Source organism: Bubalus kerabau, chromosome 1 (assembly GCF_029407905.1).
Source record: "Bubalus kerabau isolate K-KA32 ecotype Philippines breed swamp buffalo chromosome 1, PCC_UOA_SB_1v2, whole genome shotgun sequence".
Classification (NCBI taxonomy): domain Eukaryota; kingdom Metazoa; phylum Chordata; class Mammalia; order Artiodactyla; family Bovidae; genus Bubalus; species Bubalus kerabau.
Genome location: NC_073624.1, coordinates 207,450,238 through 207,475,232, shown reverse-complemented (window position 1 = coordinate 207,475,232; position 24,995 = coordinate 207,450,238). Strand labels below are relative to the sequence as shown.

General features: G+C 37.9%; 1 protein-coding gene across 27 annotated transcripts in view; it reads right to left on the bottom strand.

Moving 5' to 3' along the window:
* The window catches only part of NSD1 (nuclear receptor binding SET domain protein 1), a 149,251-nt gene that overhangs the window by 59,202 nt on the left and 65,054 nt on the right, over positions 1 to 24,995 (bottom strand). For all 27 annotated transcript variants that reach the window (XM_055551115.1, XM_055551084.1, XM_055551118.1 and 24 more), the window contains 3 exons: positions 24,344 to 24,479; positions 16,178 to 16,350; positions 11,345 to 13,913 (listed from right to left, as the gene is read on the bottom strand). In XM_055551115.1, coding sequence (XP_055407090.1) covers positions 11,345 to 13,913; positions 16,178 to 16,350; positions 24,344 to 24,479 — 2,878 coding nt within the window. The remainder of the gene's footprint in view (positions 1 to 11,344; positions 13,914 to 16,177; positions 16,351 to 24,343; positions 24,480 to 24,995) is intronic.

Genomic DNA, 24,995 nt, shown 5'->3' with positions numbered 1-24,995 from the left:
GGGTACCGGCTTTAAAAAAATACCTCTTGCCATGTTTTATAACCAAAATATCAAAGTACCATACCATTTCTCTTTGAATTAACAGTGAAACAAGTATCTATTATAATTTCCCTATAAAACTTTATCCTAGTCTTAATATACTTCACATGTTGTAATCACTTTACTTTTCGTACTGCAGAGGATGAGACAGTTAGACAGCGTCACTGACTCAATGGACATGAATTTGCACAAATTTTGGGAGATTGTTAAGGACAGCAAAGCCTGGCATGCTGCAGTCCATGGGGTAGCAAAGGGTCAGACAAGACTTAGTGACTGAACAACAACAAGAATCATTTTACTATACTGTAAACTCTTTGGGAGCAGAGGCTAATGCCTACAGAATGCTGGATACAATCTACTCAAGGGGCCAGGAGTACTTCATACTATGGTGACTTCAGAGAACGTTATTCCTGCCTCATTTTAATGTGGCAATATGGGTGTTCTCTTAATAAAAGGAACACAAAAGAAAAGGTCACAGGCTTAGCAAGCACTGGGGCAAACCAGGGTACAGCACCCAGGGCAGTCAGCATGGGGGCCCAAGACACTGGGCACAACAAAAAGAGGGCAAGCGTTGGAAAGCAGGGAACAGGTAAGCAGAGCCATCCATATCTGCGGCCCGGGTGCCCAGGTGCTAGGTGCACAGAATATAAGGTTCTCAAGACATAGAAAGTTATAAAGTAGGGGTGTTTTAGGCATGGGGCACCCTGAATGTGGGATTTTCCTGGCAGGTGCAGAGAAAGATGAGGTGCCCAGCATGCACAGGACATGGGGCACGCTTGTTGTGGGAGTCCCCGAGTACAAGGTAGGATGTTCAAAGTGAGGAACACACTGGAAATAAGAAATATGACATCAGGGACATGGGTGATCCTGGGTACACTGCCAAAATGAGTAAGATACTGCTACATGCCACAATATTAGTAATCCACAGAAACATTATATTAAATGAAAAAACAAAGACAAAAAGATCATGCATTGTATAATTCCATTAATATAAAATGTCCAGAAAGAGCAAATCTATAGAGAGGAGAGAGTAGACTAGTGGTTGCCTGGGACTAGGAATAGGAACAGGGGCTAACTATGATGTATCTTACAGAAATGCTGCTGCTACTGCTGCTACCACTAAGTCACTTCAGTCGTGTCCGACTCTGTGTGACCCCATAGACGGCAGCCCATCAGGCTCCCCTGTCCCTGGGATTCTCTAGGCAAGAACACTGGAGTGGGTTGCCATTTCCTTCTCCAATGCATAAAAGTGAAAAGTGAAAGTGAAGTCACTCAGTCATATCTGATTGATTCTTAGCGACCCCATGGACTGCAGCCTACCAGGCTCCTCCGTCCATTGGATTTTCCAGGCAAGAGTACTGGAGTGGGATGCCATTGCCTTCTCCACAGAAATGCTATAAATATTCAAAAACCGATTTATAGGGATATTTGTACAACTCAGTAAATTTACGAAAAAACATTTGCTTGCACACTTAAAAAGTGTGTGACTTTTGTAGAACGTAAACTTTACCCTGAGTAAGTTTAGATCTTTTCTTCAAAACACTGGTATTTCCCAAGAAGCTAGAATACTAACAGCAACATCAATCCACCAATACAGATTATTAAATCCTCTACTTCTCTGGTTCTGGGATCTCAGAGGAAAAAGAATTTAAAGGGGGTGGGGAGGCAAAAATATAAACAACTGTTCATAATAATGGCAAGTTACTCAGCCCAAATCATCTGCTGAAAGTAAATACAAATACTGCGTAAATATGTTTAAAAATCTATCTTAAACAAAGTAAAAACTGACTAAACTGTAAAGAATTATAAACCAAAATCCAATGGAAAGTAATAACCCAGGGAAATAAGGAGAGCACTGAAACTGATTTTGTCCTGAGGACTTCTTGGCAACCCTGTTGGGAGGCACGAGTTTAAAGGAGACTAAACTTGAGCCCCAAAAGACTCTATCCTCAGAGTTACAGTGAAACAGAAGTAAACTGTATCCCAACCCCCAGGAGACCACAAGGAAAGGTGCTTTGGCACCAAGTAGAAGGGGAGCAGGAGAGAGGACAAGTCCTTGAGAAATTGTGACTGATCCTCCTGTCGGTTTACAGTCTGATGGACAGGAAAATTCAAGTCCCCATAAGAAAGTTAACAGGTCATATTAAACGAAATAAACAGGAATAATCACCTCAGTAAGCTCAAAAAAAAATTTGAAAAACAAACTAGGTATAGAAGGGAATTTTCTCAGTATGAAAGGCCATGTATCAAAATCCCAGTAAATAAATATCATAGTTAAATGCTGAAATCCCAGAAGCTTTCCTCCCTAACATCAGGAGTAACACAAGGATGTCTGTTCACTCTACTTGTCCTCAACAATGCACTGAAGGATTAAGCTAGGGCAATTAGGCAAGAAAAAGAAACAAAATGTTCCCAGATTAGAAAGGATGAAACAAAACAATCTCTTTTGGCTGAAGACATTGCAACCCCATGGACTATAGCCTGCCAGGCTCCTCTGTCCATGAAATTCTCCAGGCAAGAATACTGGAGTGGGTTGCCATTTCCTTCTCCAGGGGATCCTCCTGACCCGGGGATCGAACCCAGGTCTCCTGCATTGCAGGCACATGCTTTACCATCCGAGTTACTAGGGAACCCCAGGAAATCCTAAGGAATTCATAATAAAACAATTAGAGCTTTTAAAAAAAGTTCAGCAAGGTTGCAACACATAAGATCAATATATAAAAGTCAACTGTGGGAACTCAAACTGGGGCTCTGTAACAACCTAGAGGGGTGGGATGGGGAGGAAAGTGGGAGGGAGCTTCAAAAAGGGAGGGTACATATGTACACCTATGTCTGATTCATGTTGATGTTTGGCAGAAACCAACAATTCTGTAAAGCAACTATCCTTCAATTAAAAAAATAAGTAAAAAAAAATTTTTTTAAGTCAACTATATTTCTTACCTACTAGCAATGAGAAATCCAAGAATGAAACTAAAAAAATAATCTTATTTATAATAGCACCAAAAAAGGATATAAATATTAAGGGATAAAATGAACAGAAGAAGTGCAAGAGTTGTACACTGAAAAGTACAAAATATTGTTGAAAGAAATCAAAGATGACCAAAATTAATGAAATGCCATCTCTTGTTCATAGGTTGGAAAACCTAACATTGTTACAATGCCAACACTGCTCAAACTGACCTATGATTCAGCACAACCTCTATCAAAATCCCAGCTGGCTTTTTGGTAGAAATGATAGGAAGCTCCTAAAATAAATACAGAAATGTAAAAATCCAGAAGAATCAAAACAGTCTTGAAAAGGGATAAAGTTGGAAGACTTGCACTTTCTGATTTCAGAGCTACAGTAATTAATTACTAAAAGATTAAGAATTTGTGGTACTGGCATATAGTTAAACATATATATTAATAAAAAAGAATTAAGAGTCCAGAAATAAATAACATCACATTTATGGTCAAAAGATTTTCAAAGAGGGTGCCAGGACCATTCAATGGGGAAAGAATACCCTTCTCCACAAATGGTGCTGAGACAACTGGATTAAGCAATGGTTACTTAGCTATGACACCAAAAGCACAACGAACCAAAGAAAAAACTGGCAAATCAGACTTTGTCAAAATTAAGAATGTCTGTGCTTCAAAATATATGATTAAGAATATAAATGGTGACCCAGAAAATATGAGAAAATATGTGCAAATCATACCTAATAGTGGACTTATATAGACCATGTAAAGAATTCTTACAATTAAATAATAGAGACAAACAGCCCAATAAAGATTTTAACTGATCAAAAAACATATAAAAAAAGATGTTCAATATCGTCAGTCATCAGCGAAATGCAAATCAAAACCACAGTAATGAGATAGCACTTGACACCAACCAGGACAGCTTTGTTAAATAGGTGTATATGTAGAGGTAGACACCTTTGCAAAACATTCTGGCAGGTCCTCAAAACTTGTACAGCAGGAAGGCAGAATCAGTTAGGAAGTTACAGTACCCCAGGGCAAGTACAAACCCATGAAAAACAGTACTGAAATGGATTAGAAGAGCCAATCCACTTTACCTGAGACTGCCACTCCGAAAGCAAGCACAATTGAGCTCCCCCTTAAAGCTGAATGTTGGAGGTGTCCAACATTGAAGTTTCTGCGTTTCTGTCTAATCTTACTGGGAACCCAACAGAAGTCACACAGTTTGGACTCTTGGAGGCACTACAAATAAGGGAGAGAGGGAACAACATGTTGTGGAACCAGAGGGGCTATAGTGACAAAGACAGGGGCCAGATTGGTAAGACTGGGAGAAAGTACTAAACTCCTGGCTTCTCTCTACAAAGGGAGGTAAAAGAGGGAGCATTTGGAAATCTGGGTTTTTAGAAAATTGCCCAAGGGACTAGTACCTGTTTGGCCTGCTTGTGGGAGCTAACAGAGAGCTGGCTTCTTTAGATACCTGGGAGCTGCTGAGAATTAAAGACAGTGAGAAAGCTTGTTGCAATAGCAACAACTAACTTGCAGTACTGCAGAAAAACACAAGAGGAAGCAAGAGATTGCAAACTCCTGAAAAAGAAATAGACAAACCTCTCTGATTAGGAAACTACACACACAAGCCCACACAAACCCATTCTACAAAAAAGATTCCAGAGGTCCCCAGAATCTCTAGCCAAGATGATTGGTATGCCTTCCCCTATATGAAGCCTCTCTGTAAAGACTCAGAAAAGTGGCTGTTTAATCAAATTCAAATGCATGAAAATAGGGGTAGGGGGGTAGGGGGAGGAGGGTTTATGAAATATACGAAGAAACAAGGAAACACATCCCAAAGAATCAAAATAGATCTCCAGAAACTAATCATAAAGTAACAGAGATCTATGAATTATCAAAGAACTCAAAACAATTGTATTCAGGAAACTCAGTTATCTACAAGAGAACACCAATATCTAAAAGAAACCATGACAGTCAACAAAAAATAGTAACAGTCAACAAAAAATACTAGAATTCTTTAAGACTAAACTACCATTTTATAGAAAAACCTGTAATCACTTTTTAAAATCCAGATGGATATCAAACTTATCTTGGAATTTCTTGAAGAATACAAATGCCCAGGTATTACTTTTTTCTCCAAAGCTCCAGATATGTTTCTAATGAGCAGTCATGTTTAAAAACAAGTACACTCTATGATGATTTTTACTTTTATCTAGTTTATTTTACTTCTTCTATTTCAAAATCAGTGCTACTATTTCATTCAGCATGTTTTCCAATTTCTCCATCCTTTTTAAAAAAATTTTCTTTCTTAAGTCTTTATAAGCATAATAGAAAAGCTTTTGTGTGGGTGTATGCATATGTGTGTGTGTGTGTGTGTGTGTGTGTGTGTATACAGTATGTATATATATATATATATACAGTATGTATAACATATATTTTGGAAAAAATGAGTTATTGTCTAGCAAAAAATTTTATGACATTCATTCCATTTGTTTGACTTAATCTGAATGCGAGATTTCTAATTTATATTCACTCAAAACTTTGATATAATTCCATGTATTTTGGCATCAAGTATTACAGCTAAAAGTCTAGAAAGCTTATCATCTTAGTGATTTAAAAACATTTTTTGAATGAGGCTTGAAATTTCTAATTCAATTCTGAGAACCTAAAGAAATACTATGCTCTGTAAAAACAAACAAAAAGAGGAAATTAACATGTACAACAACATTATTAACTACAGATTTTGTTCAAAATTTCACAAATTTTTATCCTAGTGTCCATTATTTGCTTTCTTTTCATACCTTATTCAAAACTCCACGTTGTATTCAACTACACTGAGCAGCTGAAGCTGCATGCAACAAATTCTGGAAAACTCTCTTTGCATTTTTATTTTCTATTTTCTATTTCCTTGCTATGGCTTCTTAAGATACACCCACTGTTTAAAACTGGACAATTAATTTCCAAATACATGGGATTTTTAAAGTATCTTTGAAATAAATTTCTCATTCTGATACTAATTGCTCATTTAAATGCTTACTTCTCTGCAATTGCCCTTTGTGCTTTTTCAGTCTTCTAACTTTACTGAAGCTTTCAATGGCTAGGTCAAAAATCTTTTTTGGTAAATGACACATTACACTTGAAAATATATGGGTTATTTTTAAATATCTTTGCTACTGATCTCTAACCTAATTCCACAGTAATAAGAAAACACCCTGATTTCAATATCTTTCAGCTCAGTTCAGTCGCTTTCGACTCTTTGCCACCCCATGGACTGCAGCACACGAGGCTTCCCTGTCTATGATCAACTCCCAGAGCTTGAGCAAACTCATGTTTGAGTAAACTCATGTCTATCAAGTTGGTGACGTCATCCAGCCATCTCATCCTCTGTTGTCCCCTTCTCCTCCTGTCTCCAATCTTTCCCAGCATCAGGGTCTTTTCCAATGAGTCAGTTCTTAGCATCAGGTGGCCAAAGTATTGGAGTTTCAGCTTCAGCATCAGTCCTTCCAATGAATATTCAGGACTCATTTCCTTTAGGATTGACTGGTTGGATCTCCCCGCAGTCCAAGGGATGCTCAAGAGTCTTCTCCAACACCACAGTTCAAAAGCATCAATTCTTCAGCGCTCAGCTTTCTTTATAGTCCAACTCTAACATCCAACCTAGATAGCATATTCAAAAGCAGAGACATTACTTTGCCAACAAAGGTTCGTCTAGTCAAGGCTAAGGTTTTTCATGTGGTCATGTATGGATGTGAGAGTTGGACTGTGGAGAAGGCTGAGTGCCAAAGAATTGATGCTTTTGAACTGTGATGTTGGAGAAGACTCTTGAGAGTCCCTTGGACTGCAAGGAGATCCAACCAGTCCATTCTGAAGGAGATCAGCCCTGGGATTTCTTTGGAAGGAATGATGCTAAAGCTGAAACTCCAGTACTTTGGCCACCTCATGCGAAGAGTTGACTCATTGGAAAAGACTCTGATGCTGGGAGGGATTGGGGGCAGGAGGAGAAGGGGACGACAGAGGATGAGATGGCTGGACGGCATCACTGACTCGATGGACGTAAGTCTCAGTGAACTCCGGGAGTTGGTGATGGAGAGGGAGGCCTGGCGTGCTGCGATTCATGGGGTCGCAGAGAGTCGGACACGACTGAGCGACTGATCTGATCTGATCTGATCACATCCATACATGGCTACTGGAAAAACCAGAGCTCTGACTAGACGGACCTTTGTCGCCAAAGTGATGTCTCTACTTTTTAATATGCTGTCTAGGTTGGTCACAGCTTTTCTTCCAAGGAGCAAGCATCTTTTAATTTCATGGCAGCAGTCACCATCTGCAGTGATTTTGGAATCCAAAAAAATAAAGTCTCTCATTATTTCCATTGTTTCCCCATTTATTTGCCATAAAGTGATGGGACCAGATGCCATGATCTTAGTTTTCTGAATGCTGAGTTTTAAGCCAGCTTTTTCACTCTCTTCTTTCACTTTCATCAAGAGGCTCTTTAGTTCCTCTTCACTTTCTGCCATAAAGGTGGTGTCATCCGCATATATGAGGTTATTAATATTTCTCACGACAATCTTGATTCCAGCTTATGCTTCATCGAGCCCGGCATTTTGCATGATTTACTCTGCCTAGAAGTTAAATAAGCAGGCTGACAATATACAGCTTTGACGTACTCCTTTCCCGATTTGGAACCAGTCTGTTGTTCCATGTCCAGTTCTAACTGTTGCTTCCTGACCTGCATATAGATTTCTCAGGAGGCAGGTAAGGTGGTCTGGTATGCCCATCTCTTGTAGAATTTTCCACAGTTTTTTGTGATCTACACAGTCAAAGGCTTTGGCGTAGTCAATAAAGCAGAAATAGATGTTTTTCTGGAACTCTCTTGTTTTTTTGATGATCTAACGGATGTTGGCAATTTTATCTCTGGTTTCTCTGCCTTTTCTAAATCCAGCCTGAACATCTGGAAGTTCACGGTTCACATACTGTTGAAGCCTGACTTGTAGAATTTCAAGCATTACTTTGCTAGCATGTGAGATGAGAGCAGATCCAGGATAAAACCCACATCTCTTGCCTCTCCTGCTTTGGCAGGAATATTCTTAACTTGTGAGTCACCTGGGAAGCACCACTATCATCTCAATTGGTGCAGAAAAGACTGAATTCAACACTTTCTCCTAATAGAAAACACTCAACAAACTAGGAACATAAAGAAATAATCTAAAATAAAAGTTATATATGAAAATCCCACAGCTAACATGAGCATCTATAGTGAAAAACTGAAAGATCAGGAAGAGGGCTAGGATGCCCATTCTTGCCAATTTAACACGACACTGGAAGTCCAAGCCAGAGCTATTTGACAAGAATTATAAACAACGATAAATAAAAGACATTTTATAAATAAAAGACATTCAAATTGGAAAGGAAAAAGTAAAATGATCTCAGTTCATAGATGCCATGATCTTATGTAAAGAAAACCCTGAAGATTCCACCAAAAAAAGCTGTAAGAATAATAATGAATTCAGTAAAGCTGAAAGATAGAAAAATCAACATTTAAAACTCAGTTGTGTTTCTGGGCTTCCCTGGTAGCTCAGTGGTAAAGAATCTGCCTACCAATGCAGGAGACATGGGTTCGATCTGTGATCCACAAAGATTCCACATGCCAAGGAGAAGCTAAGCCCACGTGCCACAACTACTGAGTCCAGGAGCCACAACTACTGAAGCCTGCTCACCGTAGAGCCTGTGCTCAGCAACAAGAGAAGCCACTGCAATGAGAGCCCTGAACACTGCAACTAGAGAGTACAGCCCCCACTTGCCACAATTAGAGGAAAGCCCTCACTGCAATGAAGACCCAGCACAGTCAAAAATAAACATTTTTTTAAAAAAACATCAGATTGTGTGTTGATGTTTAGTAGAAACCAACACAATATCGTAAAGTGATTATCCTGCAATTAAAAATAAATGAATTAGGGTACACGTGTCTCTTTCCCTTCTGGTTTCCTCAGTGTGTATGCCCAGCAGTGGGATTGCTGGATCATAAGGCAGTTCTATTTCCAGTTTTTTAAGGAATCCACACTTAGTGGCTGTACTAGTTTGCATTCCCACCAACAGTGTAAGAGGGTTCCCTTTTCTCCACACCCACTCCAGCATTTATTGCTTGTAGACTTTTGGATCGCAGCCATTCTGACTGGCGTGAAATGGTACCTCATAGTGGTTTTGATTTGCTTTGCATTTCTCTGATAATGAGTGATGTTGAGCATCTTTTCATGTTTGTTAGCCATCTGTATGTCTTCTTTGGAGAAATGTCTATTTAGTTCTTTGGCTCATTTTTTGATTGGATTATTTATTTTTCTGGAGTTGAGCTGTAGGAGTTGCTTGTATATTTTTGAGATTAGTTGTTTGGGGCTGGTGCACTGGGACAACCCAGAGGGATGGTATGGGGAGGGAGGAGGGAGGAGGGTTCAGGATGGGGAACACATGTATACCTGTGGCGTATTCATTTCAATATTTGGCAAAACTAATACAATAAAGTTTAAAAATAAAATAAAATACAAAAAAAAATATGAATTATATAAATTAATTTTTAAAAACCAGTTTGTGTTTCTATATAATAACAACAAACAATTCAAAAAGAAAATTAAGAAAACAATCTCATAATACAATAACAAAGAATAAAACACTCACAAATAAACTTACGCAAGGATGTGAAGGAGTTGAGTACTAAACACAAATAAATGAAAAGACAGCCTGTGTTCATGGATTCAAAGATTTAACATTAACAAAACATAATACTGCACAAGTGATCTTCAGATTCAGTACTCTATCAAAATTCCAATGTCATTTTTTGCAGAAATACAAAAAAGCCATCCTATACTCAAAATACTCTTGACAAAGACTGATCATACATTGTTTTCAAAACATACTACACAACTACAATAGTCAAAACAAACTTGTTATTACCATAAAGACAAACATATAGATCAACAGAACAGAGAGTACAGAAATAAACCCTTAAACGTATGTCAAATTATCTCTGACAAAGGATTTCCAACACTTTGGACACCTGAAGCAAAGCCAACTCACTGGAAACAGACCCTGATCCTCGGAAAGATTGAAGGCAAAAGGAAAAGGGGGGTGACAAAAAAAATAAGATGATTAGGTAGCATTACAAACTCAATGGACATGAATCTGAGCAAATGCCAGGAGCTGGTAGAGGTCAGAAGAGCCTGGCATGCCAAGGTCCATGAGGTTGCAAGAGTTGGACACAATTTAGCGACTGAACAAGACTATACATACAATGGGGAAAAGTACAGCATGCTTAATAAATGGGGCTGTATAGTAATGCGCATACAGTTAAGATTGTAGTATATACTTTCAACTTGTTCAGAAGGTAAATTCATGTGTTTTTTACCATAATAAATATAAAGTGCTGATATAAACACTAAGCAAAAAACCCCAAAGTACCACATATTATATGATTCTATTTATATGAAATGTATAGAACAAGCAAATCTATAGACAGGGCCGAGATGAAGAGAGACTGATAAAGGCTGCAAGATTTCTTTCTAGGGTGATGCAAATGTTCCAAAATTAATCATGTTTATGGATGCACAAGTCTCTGAGTATACTAAAAACCACTGAAGTACCAACTTTCAAAAGGTGAACTTTATGATACGTGAATTATATTTCAATAAAGCTGTGAGAAAACAGAATCTACATGGAGAAATCTTTTAAGGAAAGTCAGTTTTATCCTCAATGCATAATACTTATATTTTGAAAAATGTATGCTGCTTTCCTTCTGCAGCTAAGGTAGGATACCCTGGCATTTCAGATTTTTAAACATTTATTCTCAAACTTCATTCCAGAAGGGATGCAAGACATCTAAGTTCTCCAAATAAGTACCACAAAACAGTCACATTTTTTCAAAAACATATCCCCTTTGTCTATATAACAGGAGAGCCTTCCTTAAGCTGTAAGAGCTTAACATTCAATAAAATCTATTTGCTTTCTGTAAACTAACAACTAGATTTTAATCTTACACTCAGAATCTCTCAAATACAGCATCTCCAAAAGTTCATAGATTTAAAAAGGTATGAAATGGGGAGCAGATCTTGATACTTATTAAAAGCAAAAGAAAAAAGAGCTTCTTGGTAAAATGTAACTTCTGAAAGTATGTGGAAACCTGGTCATCAAAATTCAGACCCTTCTACATAAAGCCCTTTTTTCACTTCAAGTAATTAACCCTTCCCTCCCAATTTACACTTAGGTCTTCCGTGAAAACAGACCACACTTGGTAGGGTATTATTATCATCACTTCATCTAGTCCCTTTCTTTCACAGTTAGGAATCCTTACCTGGTTCGGGGAGCTCAGGTTGAGGAGTCAAACTGGGAATTCCTGGCTCCTTTTCCATCTCCTCATTGCTAGCATTGGATTTATCACAAACATTCAACCGCGGTCCAGCTGAATCTAAGTGGTTGGCATGATTTGGATCTGTCAGTGCATCCTCTAGTTTGTTTGTCGAAGCAGGAGGTCTCTGCTCTGGGAACTCGTCTTCCTTCTTTACAGGGTCAGCAGAAAGCAAGACCCCAAAGGCACCCTCAGAGTTTTCTTTTTCCTTAAATCTGTTAGTGCGTTTACGAGGTTTAGTGCGCCTTTGGTTTAAACGTTGCCATCGCTTTTTAGGCACTGCTTCATTTATACTATTGGGTTCATCATTCTCACTGTTCATTTCAGAGTCCAGCTTTGGGACTTTCCTGATTTCAAAAGAGGGGCCTTTTTCAGGAATTTTTTCAGGGTCAGACTGGTTGACTTTATTATCAAAACTAACACTGGAAAAATGGGCACCATCTTCACTTGTTAAATGGCCCATTAAATGAAGGGTTGGTTCTTTACCAGGGTCTTCTGCTTCACCTCTGGAGGAGCTGTTCTCTGAACCCCTACTCTCTCTGTCTCCCTGTAGTGCAGCCTCAAGAGTCACAGCTGGAAGCTCATTCAGTTTTCTTCTGCGTTCTGTTTTTAAGGCTTTACGGTTCACTGTGTTCTTTCCCATCTGGGCTGAAAAACCATCTCGAAATTTGGATGGCTTTGATCGACCACAGTTGCGCCTAGTAACGCAGTTTGAACGATTTTTGCCAGAAGCAGGGAGGTCTCTTTTATCAGACCCCAAGCCAGGCAGGGAAGTAGACAGCTCCCCAGACAGTGCAGAGTCGCCCCCACCAGGGCCAGGGTGGACTGGATCCTGAGTGCCATCTCCACTTTTTTCTGAACTGTGATTGGAGCCTCCTGAAACCAAGACCTTAGGAGCTGACACAGGACTACTGGTAGAACAGTCCCCAAGACCAGGACTCCGATAAGAGATCAAGTTCTGAGCTGTCATTATTCGTTGCTCCTTGGTCTTACTATCATGCATATCTTTCAACATCATTAGTAATGTACTGAATTTGTAGTCTGGTTCAATAGGTATGTGATTCTGACCAGAGGCAGAAGAAAAAAGTAATGGTTTCGATGGCTTTGACGTTCCGGAGTCACTGACATCTTCACTTAAGGATCTGTAAGAGAGCTCCTTCAACTCTGACAGAACGTGTTTCACCACTGCTGTTTCTATGTCACTCGAATCCCTGGTTTTCTCATGCATGTTGCTCAGTAGTTTCAGTCCATCCACTTTCCCGCTTTTAGAAATGCTGGCCAAAGGAGAGCCTTTGTTATCAGAAGAGCAGCATTTCAAACTGCAGTCCTCATTTGCAACTGGAGGTTCTGCTACAACTGGGTTTTCTTTATGTTTGCACTTGATACTTCGAATTTTGGGCTGTTTGCTTTTTGAATGTAACAGAGCTTGATTTTTAGCCCCACCTTTTATTATTGAGTTCTCACTGGAAATGCTTGATGATGTGTTGAATTTTGGAGAAAATCCATCGTTTCTAAAATCTGGTTGGGGTTTTCGGACAAGAGTTGACACTTTAAGATCAGAGAGATTAATCTGAGACGTCTCAGTTCCAGGCTCTGTTGTCTTAGTACAATTTATTAGGTGGTCCGTATGTGAGTTAGTAATCAGAGACTTCTGCTTTGCTTTTACCTTAGTGTTTGTGGCAGGATACCTAGAATACTTTACCTTTTCATTTTTCTGCACAGGTAACAAGTTCTCTGATCTATCAAAAGCATCTGTAATTTCAAGGACACTGTTATCAGACTCTGAACTATGATCTACAGGATCCAAATCACTGCTTCCATCATCAGAAGTGGTACAAATACTAATGGAATCACTTCGTTTTTCTTCATCACCTGCTCCAATATAGCAGAGCTGTACTTTCGAACTACACATCAGACCTCGCTGGAATTTCTTCTTCTCCCCAGAACGTTTAGAGATCAAGGCACCCTCAGACAAGCCCAGTAAAGAGTCACAATTTGAAGTCTCAAATTCTTTCTTTGCAGTGTTTTTTGCACAAGAAGAAAACAGGAAACTTCCTGGAGCAGTGCTGGGCCCTGTGAGGCTGTTCGCTATCCGGGAAAGTTCATTCGAGGCCTGCTTATCAGACACATCCCCAGAAATAAAGTTTAAGCCAAGGTTTTCTGGAATCTTTCCCCTCCGTTCTTCCTTATGTGTTTCAAATTGCATATGGCCCTTTTTCACACTAGTCCTTTTTGGATTATCAGAGCTCTTTCTGGCTCGAGACTTAGCACAAGGTTTTTCCTTCTCATCTGCAGAATGTTCAGAGTCAAAAGCCAGAGATTTCAAGCAGCCATTAAGCAACAGGTCATGTTCTGATTCAGGATCATTTGTACAGTCCTCAAATGGCATATCCTCCTCACTGTCCAACTTGATTGAACTGGTGACACACTTTCGGTTCTTCGACCCTTTGGGAATATCATACTGCTCAGCAAGACCAACACTGGCTTCCCATTTACTCAAAATCTTCTGAGGAACCTTAAATGTAAAGAAAAAAAGATGATTACTCATCTAAGAAATAGAAGAGGAAACAGGGAAATGATCACTGAACACCTCTCAAATCAGAAGCTTTTCAAGCCTTATTATATTTCTTTGAGGCTCTTTTATGGGACTGTCAGGCTGTTACCTCCCACAGCCCAGTCAGACCTTAGGTAATGGGGATTCCGCAACACTTCTTCTATCACTAAGATCTATCACTGGAGATCCTGGAAACCCTCCACTCTCCTTACCAGTAAAAGCACAAAAAGTGGACCATAAATTAGACTATGACATTACATTACTAATCAACAATATATTACTAAGTCAAGGAATAACCAGATGACTCCTACTTACTCTGCCAATCATAAAGATTTCCTTCCTGAATTATGAAGGCCAAGCACTTGCTGAGTTGCATAAAAGAGAAAACAAAAGGCTAAAGAAGATGAATGTGGAAAAACTAGAACTGGAAATGAGTTAAGTCAGATCTGCCCTAGAAGACCTGAAATTTGAAACTCAGGTTATCACCAGGCCCTTGACTAATCAAGAATTTTCTATACGTTTTACACACAATCTGGATTATAATCAAACAGTGTCCTGGGCTTAATCATGTAGTGCAGAGACACCAGTACACCCTGGATAGCTTAACAAGTTACACATGCTCTTGAATCCTCATAGCATAAGGTGGAGAAGGAAATGGCACCCACTCCAGTATTCTTGCCTGGAGAATCCCAGGGACGGGGGAGCCTGGTGGGCTGCCGTCTATGGGGTCGCATAGAGTCGGACACGACTGAAGCGACTTAGCAGCAGCAGCAGCATAGCATAAGGACATCGAGGCTCTGTGAAATATATCTAATTCTCGAGACTCTTATTTCCCTCCCTGGCCTCATACAATAGATGTTAGTCAAGGTTCTAACTATCATTTAGTGTCCACAAATACTTTAATACTTGTGAAAGAGATGTTCTGCTGACCATGTAACAATTCAGGCCACTACACAGGTAGCCTCTTCTTATTAAGCAATATATAGATCATCTGATTTACTTTAGACACAAACACATAGCCATTAATTGTCTAGCTATGGTCATAGTAAATCAATTTTCCAGAACCTGAAAGCCCAAGCAAACTCTTTTGAAAGGGGGCTTGTTTAATACACATACTTAAAAGGCTTGACACAAAAACTTTGATATCTCCCCACCACCAACTACCCAAAGTATTAGAAAGGATGCAGTTAGCCTCCTGTATCCTAATAGTAGCACACATTAGTTGTTTCAAAGCATGAATACTGTGACATACAAAGTATTTATTGATAATCCTCACGAGAGTTCAACAAGGCATATATTACTACCTTAGTTTTAGAGACGAAGAAACTCCAGTTGGAAATAGCAGGGACTGCATACTGACTCAAAATTATCCAAATTATGATTTTTATATAATAGTCTAAAAGTAGGAAATACAAATCTAAAAGAAACTATTTCCCCTTTTAGAATGGACTATAATAGCTAAAACACAGCATCAAGCAAATGAAACAAAAACATCATGTTCTTTATTAAAACATAAAAAGGTTTGAAACTATAATCTTAAGCATTGATAATCACACATGAAAACCAAAATACAAACAAAACAAGAATGTTCAAAGCCTTATATTTGTCATTTTTAAGAAAAATAATTAATCTAGAGAGGGAGAAGAACATTTCATTTTGATGATCATTTTCTGCTTAAATTAGATAGACCCAAACATGACTGGTCGTGCCATTTTGTACTATCACATGTAAGTGACATGGCAAAAGTAAGCTGAAATCACTTCTCAAAAAAATTGAGTAGAAATATTTGGAAGGTTAGCCCTATCTTATCCCTGCCAAAAAAAAAAAAAAGCTTTCTGACAATTTTCTCACCAACTTATATTTCAAAAATTATATTTCTTCCTTTGGCTGATCCCATAAACCAACCCCCAGACTGATACTGGTCCATGACCTGTTAGGACCTGGGCCACACAGCAGAAAGTGAGCGACAGGTGAGTTAGCCCCCATGGCTAACATAAACCACCTGAGCTCTGCCTCCCATCCATCAGCGGTGGCATTAGATTCTCATAGGAGTGAGAACCCTACTGTGAACTGCGTGCTCCTTACAAGAGTCATCCCCAAACCATACCCTCCCCCTTGGCTTGTGGAAAAATTATGTTCCCTAAGAGTGGTCCCAGAAAGGCTGGGGATTCCTCCTTCTCTAACCTAAGAAGATACTCTGAGACGCTTTAAAAAAAAAGAAATACCTTATGCCTATATCCCTTCTCTTTCTGCTTCCCTCTTCTCCTAAGGACAGGTAGCTCTTCAAATTGATGTCTGCCTTCGAACATAACGATTGCTTTTCCAGCCACCCAGGCTCTCTCAGAAGGATCTCCAAAAGCCTCCACGTAGTACTGTCGATAGGGCCTGCGGTTAGAAACTAGATAAAAACAAAAACCACAATGTCATTACTTAAAAAAGAAAAAAAAAAAAAAAAAAAGACTACTCATCATCAAGGGAACAGCAACACAGCAGTTGCAAAGAAGCCTCTTGTCACTTAAAAGTAACATAAAAAACAACAAGCTAAAAACCTACAGAAAAAGAAACTTTAAGGTAGGTCAGATAGAAAGTAAAATTTCAATTTATGTGACAAGAAAATGGTTAAGATGTTAATGAAACAATATAATGTTTTGCTCTGGTGATATGCTATCTATTCCAAACCAGAAGTTTTATACCCTCATTACCAGAAATCACAAAGGGCATATAATAAGTTGCAGTATTGTAAAAATGACAATTACCAAGAACTAACCACTAAACAAACATAAAATATTATGCTAAAATATAAGGAGGAAGACATGTTTCAACATTATTGCACATATCATGTGCTAACACTTATGGCACAGCTACTTTGGACAAGCTGCTTTTCATGTATTCTTCACAATGAACTCTAAAAATCAAGTGGTATAACCTCCATTTTACAGACAATAATAAATTCAACGACTTCAGAGAGAACAAATTCAGAATGAAACACTGGATTTGCAGAGAAAGTGGGACTTGATAATTCAAACTACAGAAATTTCTGAAAAATAAAGAAAAGGAAATAAAAAAGTAAATAACTATTATTAATAAATAAATAACTTAATAAATAAATTATAAATTAAAAACTGCTGGGGAAAAAAAATCCAGTTATTCTACAGTTTCTTCGCTGTCCAAAGTTATATGCATGCAATTATCAAAAATCAATACAAATCTCATCCAGAAAAGATTACAATCTAATTTACATAATATATGTACTTCTATACATTTATTTTCTTATCATTTTTCATACCAGTAAAAAAAAATAAGGTCACAAAAGAAATACAGCCAGGGCTACACAGGTGAAATGATTTGTCTCTATTTAAAAAAAGGAAATTGTTTTATATAAAAATTCACTTTAACCCACACTGAATTACAACCTGGTTAAATTTTGTTTTATTGTACATTTTATAAACAAGTTCTATTAAAAAAAAAAAAAAAAAAAAAAAACAATGAACTCCTTAGTCTCTATCTAGTAAACACTTCAACAGAAACCACCTATAAAGGAAGATTACATGTACACATACACACACACACAGATTCTTAAAGTCAATTTGAAAAGTCATTCTCCCAAAAACAAGTAAACTCAATTACTACAAACATTTATGATGTGCCACCATACAGAGAACTGAAAGCACTTGCTACGCAGAGAACACCATAGAGAGGCAAAAACACTCACTGTTACAGACAATGGAAAGAATTCACTGCAGGACAGGTACGAGATACACAGTATAAAGAGAGTAAAACAGCATGCTAATTGATGTAACATGAACACTGTTTTTTTTAATCTTCAAGTACATTGCATACACTCAAATTTATCATTTGATGGCATGTATTGGCAATGGCATTTCTTAATATTAAGGTATAATTAGTTTCAAGTATGTAACATAATGATTTGATATTTATATCAATACAAAAATTTTTTTCTTGTGATAAGAACTTTTAATATCTACTCTCTTAGCAAATTTCAAATATACAATGCAGTATCAACTACAGTTGCCACGTTGTATATTACATCCATGTGACTTATTTATTTTTCTTATAACTACTACTTTGACCCCCCTTTCACCCATTTTGCCATTCCTGACCCACCCAACCCTGGGCCTCTGACAGCGAGCAACATATTCTCAGGATCTATGAACTTGGTTTCGTTTTCTGGATTTTGGGTTTTTTAGATTCCACATATAAGGGAGTTCATACGGTATTTATATTTCTCTGATGTACTTCACTTAATACAATGCCTGCCAGGTACTTTCATGCTGATACAAATAGAAAGGGTGCTTTCTCTGGAATGGTTGAATAATATTAAACTGTGTATACATACCACATTTTCTTTATCTGTTCATCTACTGATGGACACTTAGGTTGTTAATATTCTTTTTTTTTTTTTTTTTTTTTTTTTTAAGTAAAATCATTAATTGGAGGACAAATGGGACACCCAAGTAGAAAATTTTTAAAGGGAGAAGAATTCCTATAAGAGGGCCCAGAACCCTCAAAGACATAAATGAACAGAACAAATGAAACAGCTAGGAACAATAAGTAGCTCAGAACACTAAATCAAAAAGTTGAAGGAAAGGGAAACTACCTGAAGAGGTTGGATGCCATGTTAAGAGTCTGACCATTATCCCATTAGCACTGAACTACATTTAAACGGTGGAACTACAGGTTCAGTTCTGTACCTTAGAAAGATAAATCTCCTTGACCAATGAATATTACATTTAAGAGGAAACAAAAAGGAGACACAGGAGACCAGAAATTACCACTGCTGCTGCTGCTAAGTCGCTTCAGTCGTGTCCGACTCTGTGCGACCCCATAGATGGCAGCCTACCAGCCTCCCCGTCCCTGGGATTCTCCAGGCAAGATCACTGGAGTGGGTTGCCATTTCCTTCTCCAATGCATGAAAGTGAAAGTGAAGATGCTCAGTCGTGTCCGACTCTCAGCGACCCCATGGACTGCAGCCCACCAGGCTCCTCCGTCCATGGGATTTTCCAGGCAAGAGTACTGGAGTGGGGTGCCACACCACTAGTGTATACTCAAGATGACCAGAACATAAACTTAGGTGGCTGCAGTGGGGGAAAACAAAATTCGAAAGATTTGTTTAAGAAAACAAATGAAAAGGACTAGATATTAATAAAAAGTCAGATAGGGAAGATAGCTGAACACCAATGTTCATAGAAGCATTATTCACAATAACCAAAATGAGAAAACAACCCTCATATCCACTGAAGGATGTAAAGATGAACAAAATGAGGCATATATATATAAATGAAAATCACTGAGCCTCACAAATGAATAACATTTGTGTTATTTGTAAGGATGAACCTTACAAACATTATGTTAAATAAAATAAGCCAGACACAAATGGACAAACACTGCATGATTCCACTTATATGAAGTACCTAGAATAGTCAAATTCATAAGAAAAAGTAGAATAGTATTTACCAGGGCTGAAAGTTTTGTTATATTAGTAGAGTTTTAGTTTAAGAATATGAAAAAGTGCTAGAGATGGACAGTGCAAATAATTTCACAAAAATGTGAATGTACTTAATGCCACTAAACTATAAACTTATAAAATGGATGAAATGATAAAATTCTGTTATATATGTACATTGTTTTACTTAAAACAAACAAACAAACTCAGGTAGCAATTGGTGCTAAGGATGTAGAGAGATGAGAATCAAAGAATTGCTGCTTTCAAACTGTGGTACTGGAAAAGACTCGAGAGTCCCTTGAACTGCAGGGAGATCAAACAAGTCAATCCTAAAGGAAATCAACCCTGAATATACACTGAAAGGACTGATGCTCAAGCTCCAATACCTTGGCCACCTGATGCAAAGAGCTGACTCACTTAAAAGACCCTGATGCTGGGAAAGATTGAAGGCAGGAGGAGAAGCGGGGACAGAGGATGAGATGGTTGGATGGCATCACAGACTCAATGGACATGAGTTTGAGCTGTGGGAGACAAACTCTGGGAGACAGTTAAGGACAGGGAAGCCTGGCATGCTGCTGCTGTTCATGGGGTCGGAAAGAGTCAGACATGACTTAGCAAATGAACAACAAAGAGCAATTTTTATAAAAGCAAATGGGGGTGGGGGGGGGGGCTCAAGAGGGAGGGGATGTATGTATAGTTAATAGCTGATTCACATTACTGTATAGCAGGAACTAACACGACATTGTAAAGCAATTATCCTCCAAATAAAAATTTTTTAAAAAGATACAAAAGATAAAATACAGGAAAAGAAACAATAAAAATTTGGCAAAGCTGAAAGTCAGATGGTGACAAGAGTTAAACCTAATGAATGAGAGGTCAGCCTTGAGAAAAGCTAAGAAGTAATCTGATTTACATTTACCCCTAGATTGCTTTGCAACGGGAACTCCAGAAGTGGAAGCACAGAAAAGCATAAAATATAGAAAAACATAAAAACAAGACTGTCTGAAAGTCTATTCAAGATGAAGTGAGAGTATTTCCAGGTCAAGATGAAGAATTGAGTAAGCACTTCTAAATTCACTCCATCTCCTAATCTCCACTAACACTACAATAAAGAGATGTTCAAGGATAGACTCATTAAGGACAGGAGAATAAGAGGGAACAAGTGAATAAATTATTAGCATGCAGGTATGTTACACAGTTTTGGAAGCTGGGAAAGACCTGGATAAGGATTATGTTAACTTACATAAGAGATACTAAAATCTATCAATCAACAGTGAGCATGGACTTCCCTGGTAGTCCAATGGTTAAGAATCTGCCTGCCAATGAAGGGGCCACAGGTTCAATCTCTGGTCTGGGAAGATTCCACATGCCATGGAGCAACTAAACCTGTCTCTAAAGCCGGTGTGCCCTAGAACTCATGCTCTGCAACAAGAGAAGCCACAGAAATGAGAAGCACCCACTCAAAACTAAAGAAAGCTCATGCACAGCAACAAAGACACAGCACATCAATTAATTAATTTTAAAAAAGGAAATTTCTTTTAAAAAAACAAAAAGTGAGCAAATCCAAGAACCAACTACATCAACACACTCATGTGTGCTCTACCCCATGAAGTAGAGCAAAACAACAAAAATTCAACCAAAAAAAAAAAAAAAATTAGTTCAATGCAGAAAAGTCAACATGTGAATAAGACTTACAGGAAAATAAAGGAAGGAAACAATCAATGAAAAAATTCAAGAAAATGTTCCAGAACTAAAGAAAACTAACCTTGTAGATCAAAAGGGGCCCACTAAGTACCCATTACAAAGAATGAAAACAGACTCACAGCAAGGTATAGTCTATGAACTATCAGAACAGAAGAGACTACAAGCTTTCAGAGTAAAGGACAAAAATCACATACAAAAGATCATAAATCAAAACAATCTCAGATTTAATAGAAAACTCTGGAAGCTAAAAGACAATGGAACAATGCCTTCAAAGAACTGTGAACAAAAATTATTTCCAGCCTAGTTATTTTATACAGCTCAACTACCAAACAAGTACAGGAAAAGAACAGAAATATGTCCAGATCTCAAAGGTCTCAAAAAACTTTACCTTCGTGCTTTCTTTACAGGAAACTACTTAAGGGCTTACTATGTATTTTATATAATAGTAAGCAAATCAAAAACAAGGAAGAGATGAAATTTGACACAAGAGTATTGAGGGCAATCTCCAAGATGATAGCTCTTCACCAGGCACAGAAGGTAACTCATGTCGACTGAAGGGGCAGAAAAAGTTCCAGGTGGTATTTCCTCAAGATGATGAAAAATAACAAATTACTGATGCATCAGTTCATATGGAGAACAGAAACTAGGAGAGATTGACTACCAACAATAAATACATAGAATACTAAGAATTCTTTCCCTTACCAACACACACATACACACACACACTTCAGCCACAACTGTACCATCAAAAAAGATTACCAGTGATCTCCAGCTTCTTATACCTAATGGACTTTTTATCTCATCTCTAGGCACCCTTCAACCAAACTGACCACACTTGCTTTATAAAACAAATCTAGTCACCAATACCATATGCTTCTGGTGTTTCCCTTTTATCTCTGATTTTTTTTCTATCTCTTTTGCACACTCAGTCTCCTCCACACAGACCTCAAATGCTGGCTTCCTCAGAGCCACCTTTTTTCCTCACCATATTATCTTCTCCCAAGGCCAACTCATCCATGCTTTCCTCATGGCTTCAAATAATATTAACAAGAAGATGTCACCTTCAAGTTGTAGATGTTCCAGTGCTCTCAGGAAATGGCAACATTTTTACATGCTGGTATAGCTAAAAACTTGGGGACCATCCTGAGATACAGAAACCTTAGCCTTCATTCTCCCTCATTTCCCATTATCCATCTATTAACAAATCATACACATTTTACTTCCTAAGTAGTCTTCATTTCCTCTTCACCACTATAATCTTGACATAATCACTGTGAAAACCCATTTAATCATCTCCTCCGATTTATCTGTGCCCCCTCCAAATCATTTTCCACACTGCACTAAGTGAACTTGAAAATATATAGATCAGATCACATCTCCCTCTGCTCACAGCATGTTAATGGTACTGTTCTTAGGAAAAAATACAAAATATTAATGAAGTCTACAAAATGCTACATGATCTGAATCACATCTATTTCTCCAGCCTCATGCTGTACCACATTCCATAACTCTATGGGCTGCAGCCCTCACAGGAGCAGAACATATACTACTTTCTGTGCTTGGAACCTTCTTTTCTACTTGCCCTATCACATCTCAGATCAAACATAACTTTACAGCAACACTGGCCCCGACAACCCTGCACCACTGGCCCTGACTACCCCTGCTCCAAAAGTTCAGGTTAGGTACCTTCACATCATCACCAACATCACTTCACATCATAGTATTTTTCCTTGAACACACCTCTCTGTTAAGTAATTAGTTATTTCGTCTATTTGGTGGTGCCTTCTCTTTTCAACTGGACTCTAATTATACATAAGGGCAAGCAAAATGCGTTGCCGATGACTAGATCCCAATACCTAGCACAGTACTTCTAGAACACACTGATTACTTGTTGAACAAATGGCATCGACCCAACTAGTGCACATAAAGGACACCACAATGAGTAAGAAACCAGCAATCTCACAGGCACAGAAGGCCAGAGGGACTAAAAGAATTTTCTACAGAAGAACTTAAATGTCCAAGGAGGTCACAAAGTTAGGTATCATTTTCTTTAAACAGTGAGCTATAAAAGTATTTGGGTACTTCAATACTAGTATTCAAAATATAAAATAAAATCCAGCATACCACTTGTGGTAAATCATCCTACAGATAAATAAGCATTAAATACAGTTATTGTTTATAACAGTTTTGTATGCACACAAACACGTGTGTATGTATATGTATAATATTTTCAACCCAAGATTAAAAACAACCTAAACATCCATCAACAGGGAATGGTTATAATCTCCAAGAAGTCAAACAGGTGAAAAAACTGTACCTACAATATGCTACTTTTATGTTAAATAAAAGGAGGATAGGAAGATGAGAATACATAGTTGTATTTACATAAAGCAAGTTTAGAAAGAAACATTAATAACAATTGGCTACTCTCTGAAAAGAGGTAAAGAATCGGACAGATCAGAGATTTTTTTTTTAAACCTTGTGCATATGTTAGTGAAAAAGGTGCAAGTGAAAATCTCTCAGTAGCGTGTGACTCTTTGCAACCCCATGGACTATACAGTCCAGGGAATTCTCCAGCCAGAATACTGGAGTGGGTAGCCGTTCCCTTCTCCAAGGACTCTTCCCAGCCCAGGGATCAAACCCAAGTCTCCCGCATTGCAGGCTGATTCTTTACCAGCTGAGCAACCAGGGAAGCCCCATATGTGTTAGTAACTTAGTCAAAAACCAAAATATATACATTAAAACTACAATAAAATCACAGAATATCTTAATAGGAAACAGGGAGAAGTTAAGACATTAAGATACAAACAGAATAATCAAGTAACAAACAACAGTAACTGAAGAAAATATTTTAAATCAAGATTTTAAAATTCAAGATAATTTATAAGCATTCTTTGTAATTATTTCAGCTTTAAAACTAACAAATGACACAAATCTGAAGACTGAAGTAGAAAAACATAAATATACTGAAAAATGATTCTGAATAATATAAACTTTACACAATAAAGCCTAACATTTTTCTGGCATCTACAGATAGACTAAATGAGAATTTTTAAAATCATAGAGTAAAATAAAACAAACCTTTTTAAAAGAAATCCAAAAGAGGTTAAAATACATAACTATGCACTACTGAACTGATCAAAAGTAAATATAAATTGTTACTAAAGGCAACTGCAAGTTTGTAATTCCACACTATATATATATAATCAGCTGCAAGTTTTACCTTTCATTTTTGAGTGTGTATTAATCAACGGATCAGAACAAATCCTGCAGGGCCACCATGGGCGTCTCTTGAATTTTGCCCAGATGAGATCTCCAACTTCATACTTCAGTGGCGTAGCCTTTTTCTTGGGATGACACTTTAGACAGACAAAACATGGAGCATCAATAAAAATCAACAGTTTTTAAAACAAGTGTTTAAAACATTACCTTCCCACATGCCTTCTGAGACAAAATGACCTAAAGAATACTAAATGAAAACACTCCACCTTAACAACAATTACAAAATAAGTAGAACTAAATTATTTTGTCTTAACTGTTTATAACATATTCCAGTTGGTAGTAGCTCTCAATTTATATTTGCTTGACATAAGCAATCTACCTGCATTCTAGGAAAATAAGTATTTTAAATTCTAAAAAACTAAAAACTGAGTAACAGAGAAACAGAATCATCCCAAGGAAAAGATATCTTTGCCTTAGTCCTTGGATCACAATACAACACAGGGTGGAAGCAGGGAGCCCAAGAAAAATGTTAACAATATCAAGAGACTCTGATCCCATTACAGTGTTACATGCCAACTACATCTCAATAAAACTGGAGGGTGGGGAGGATACTGTGGTCCCTTGGGCAGGTGATATTCTCTTCTCAAACATAG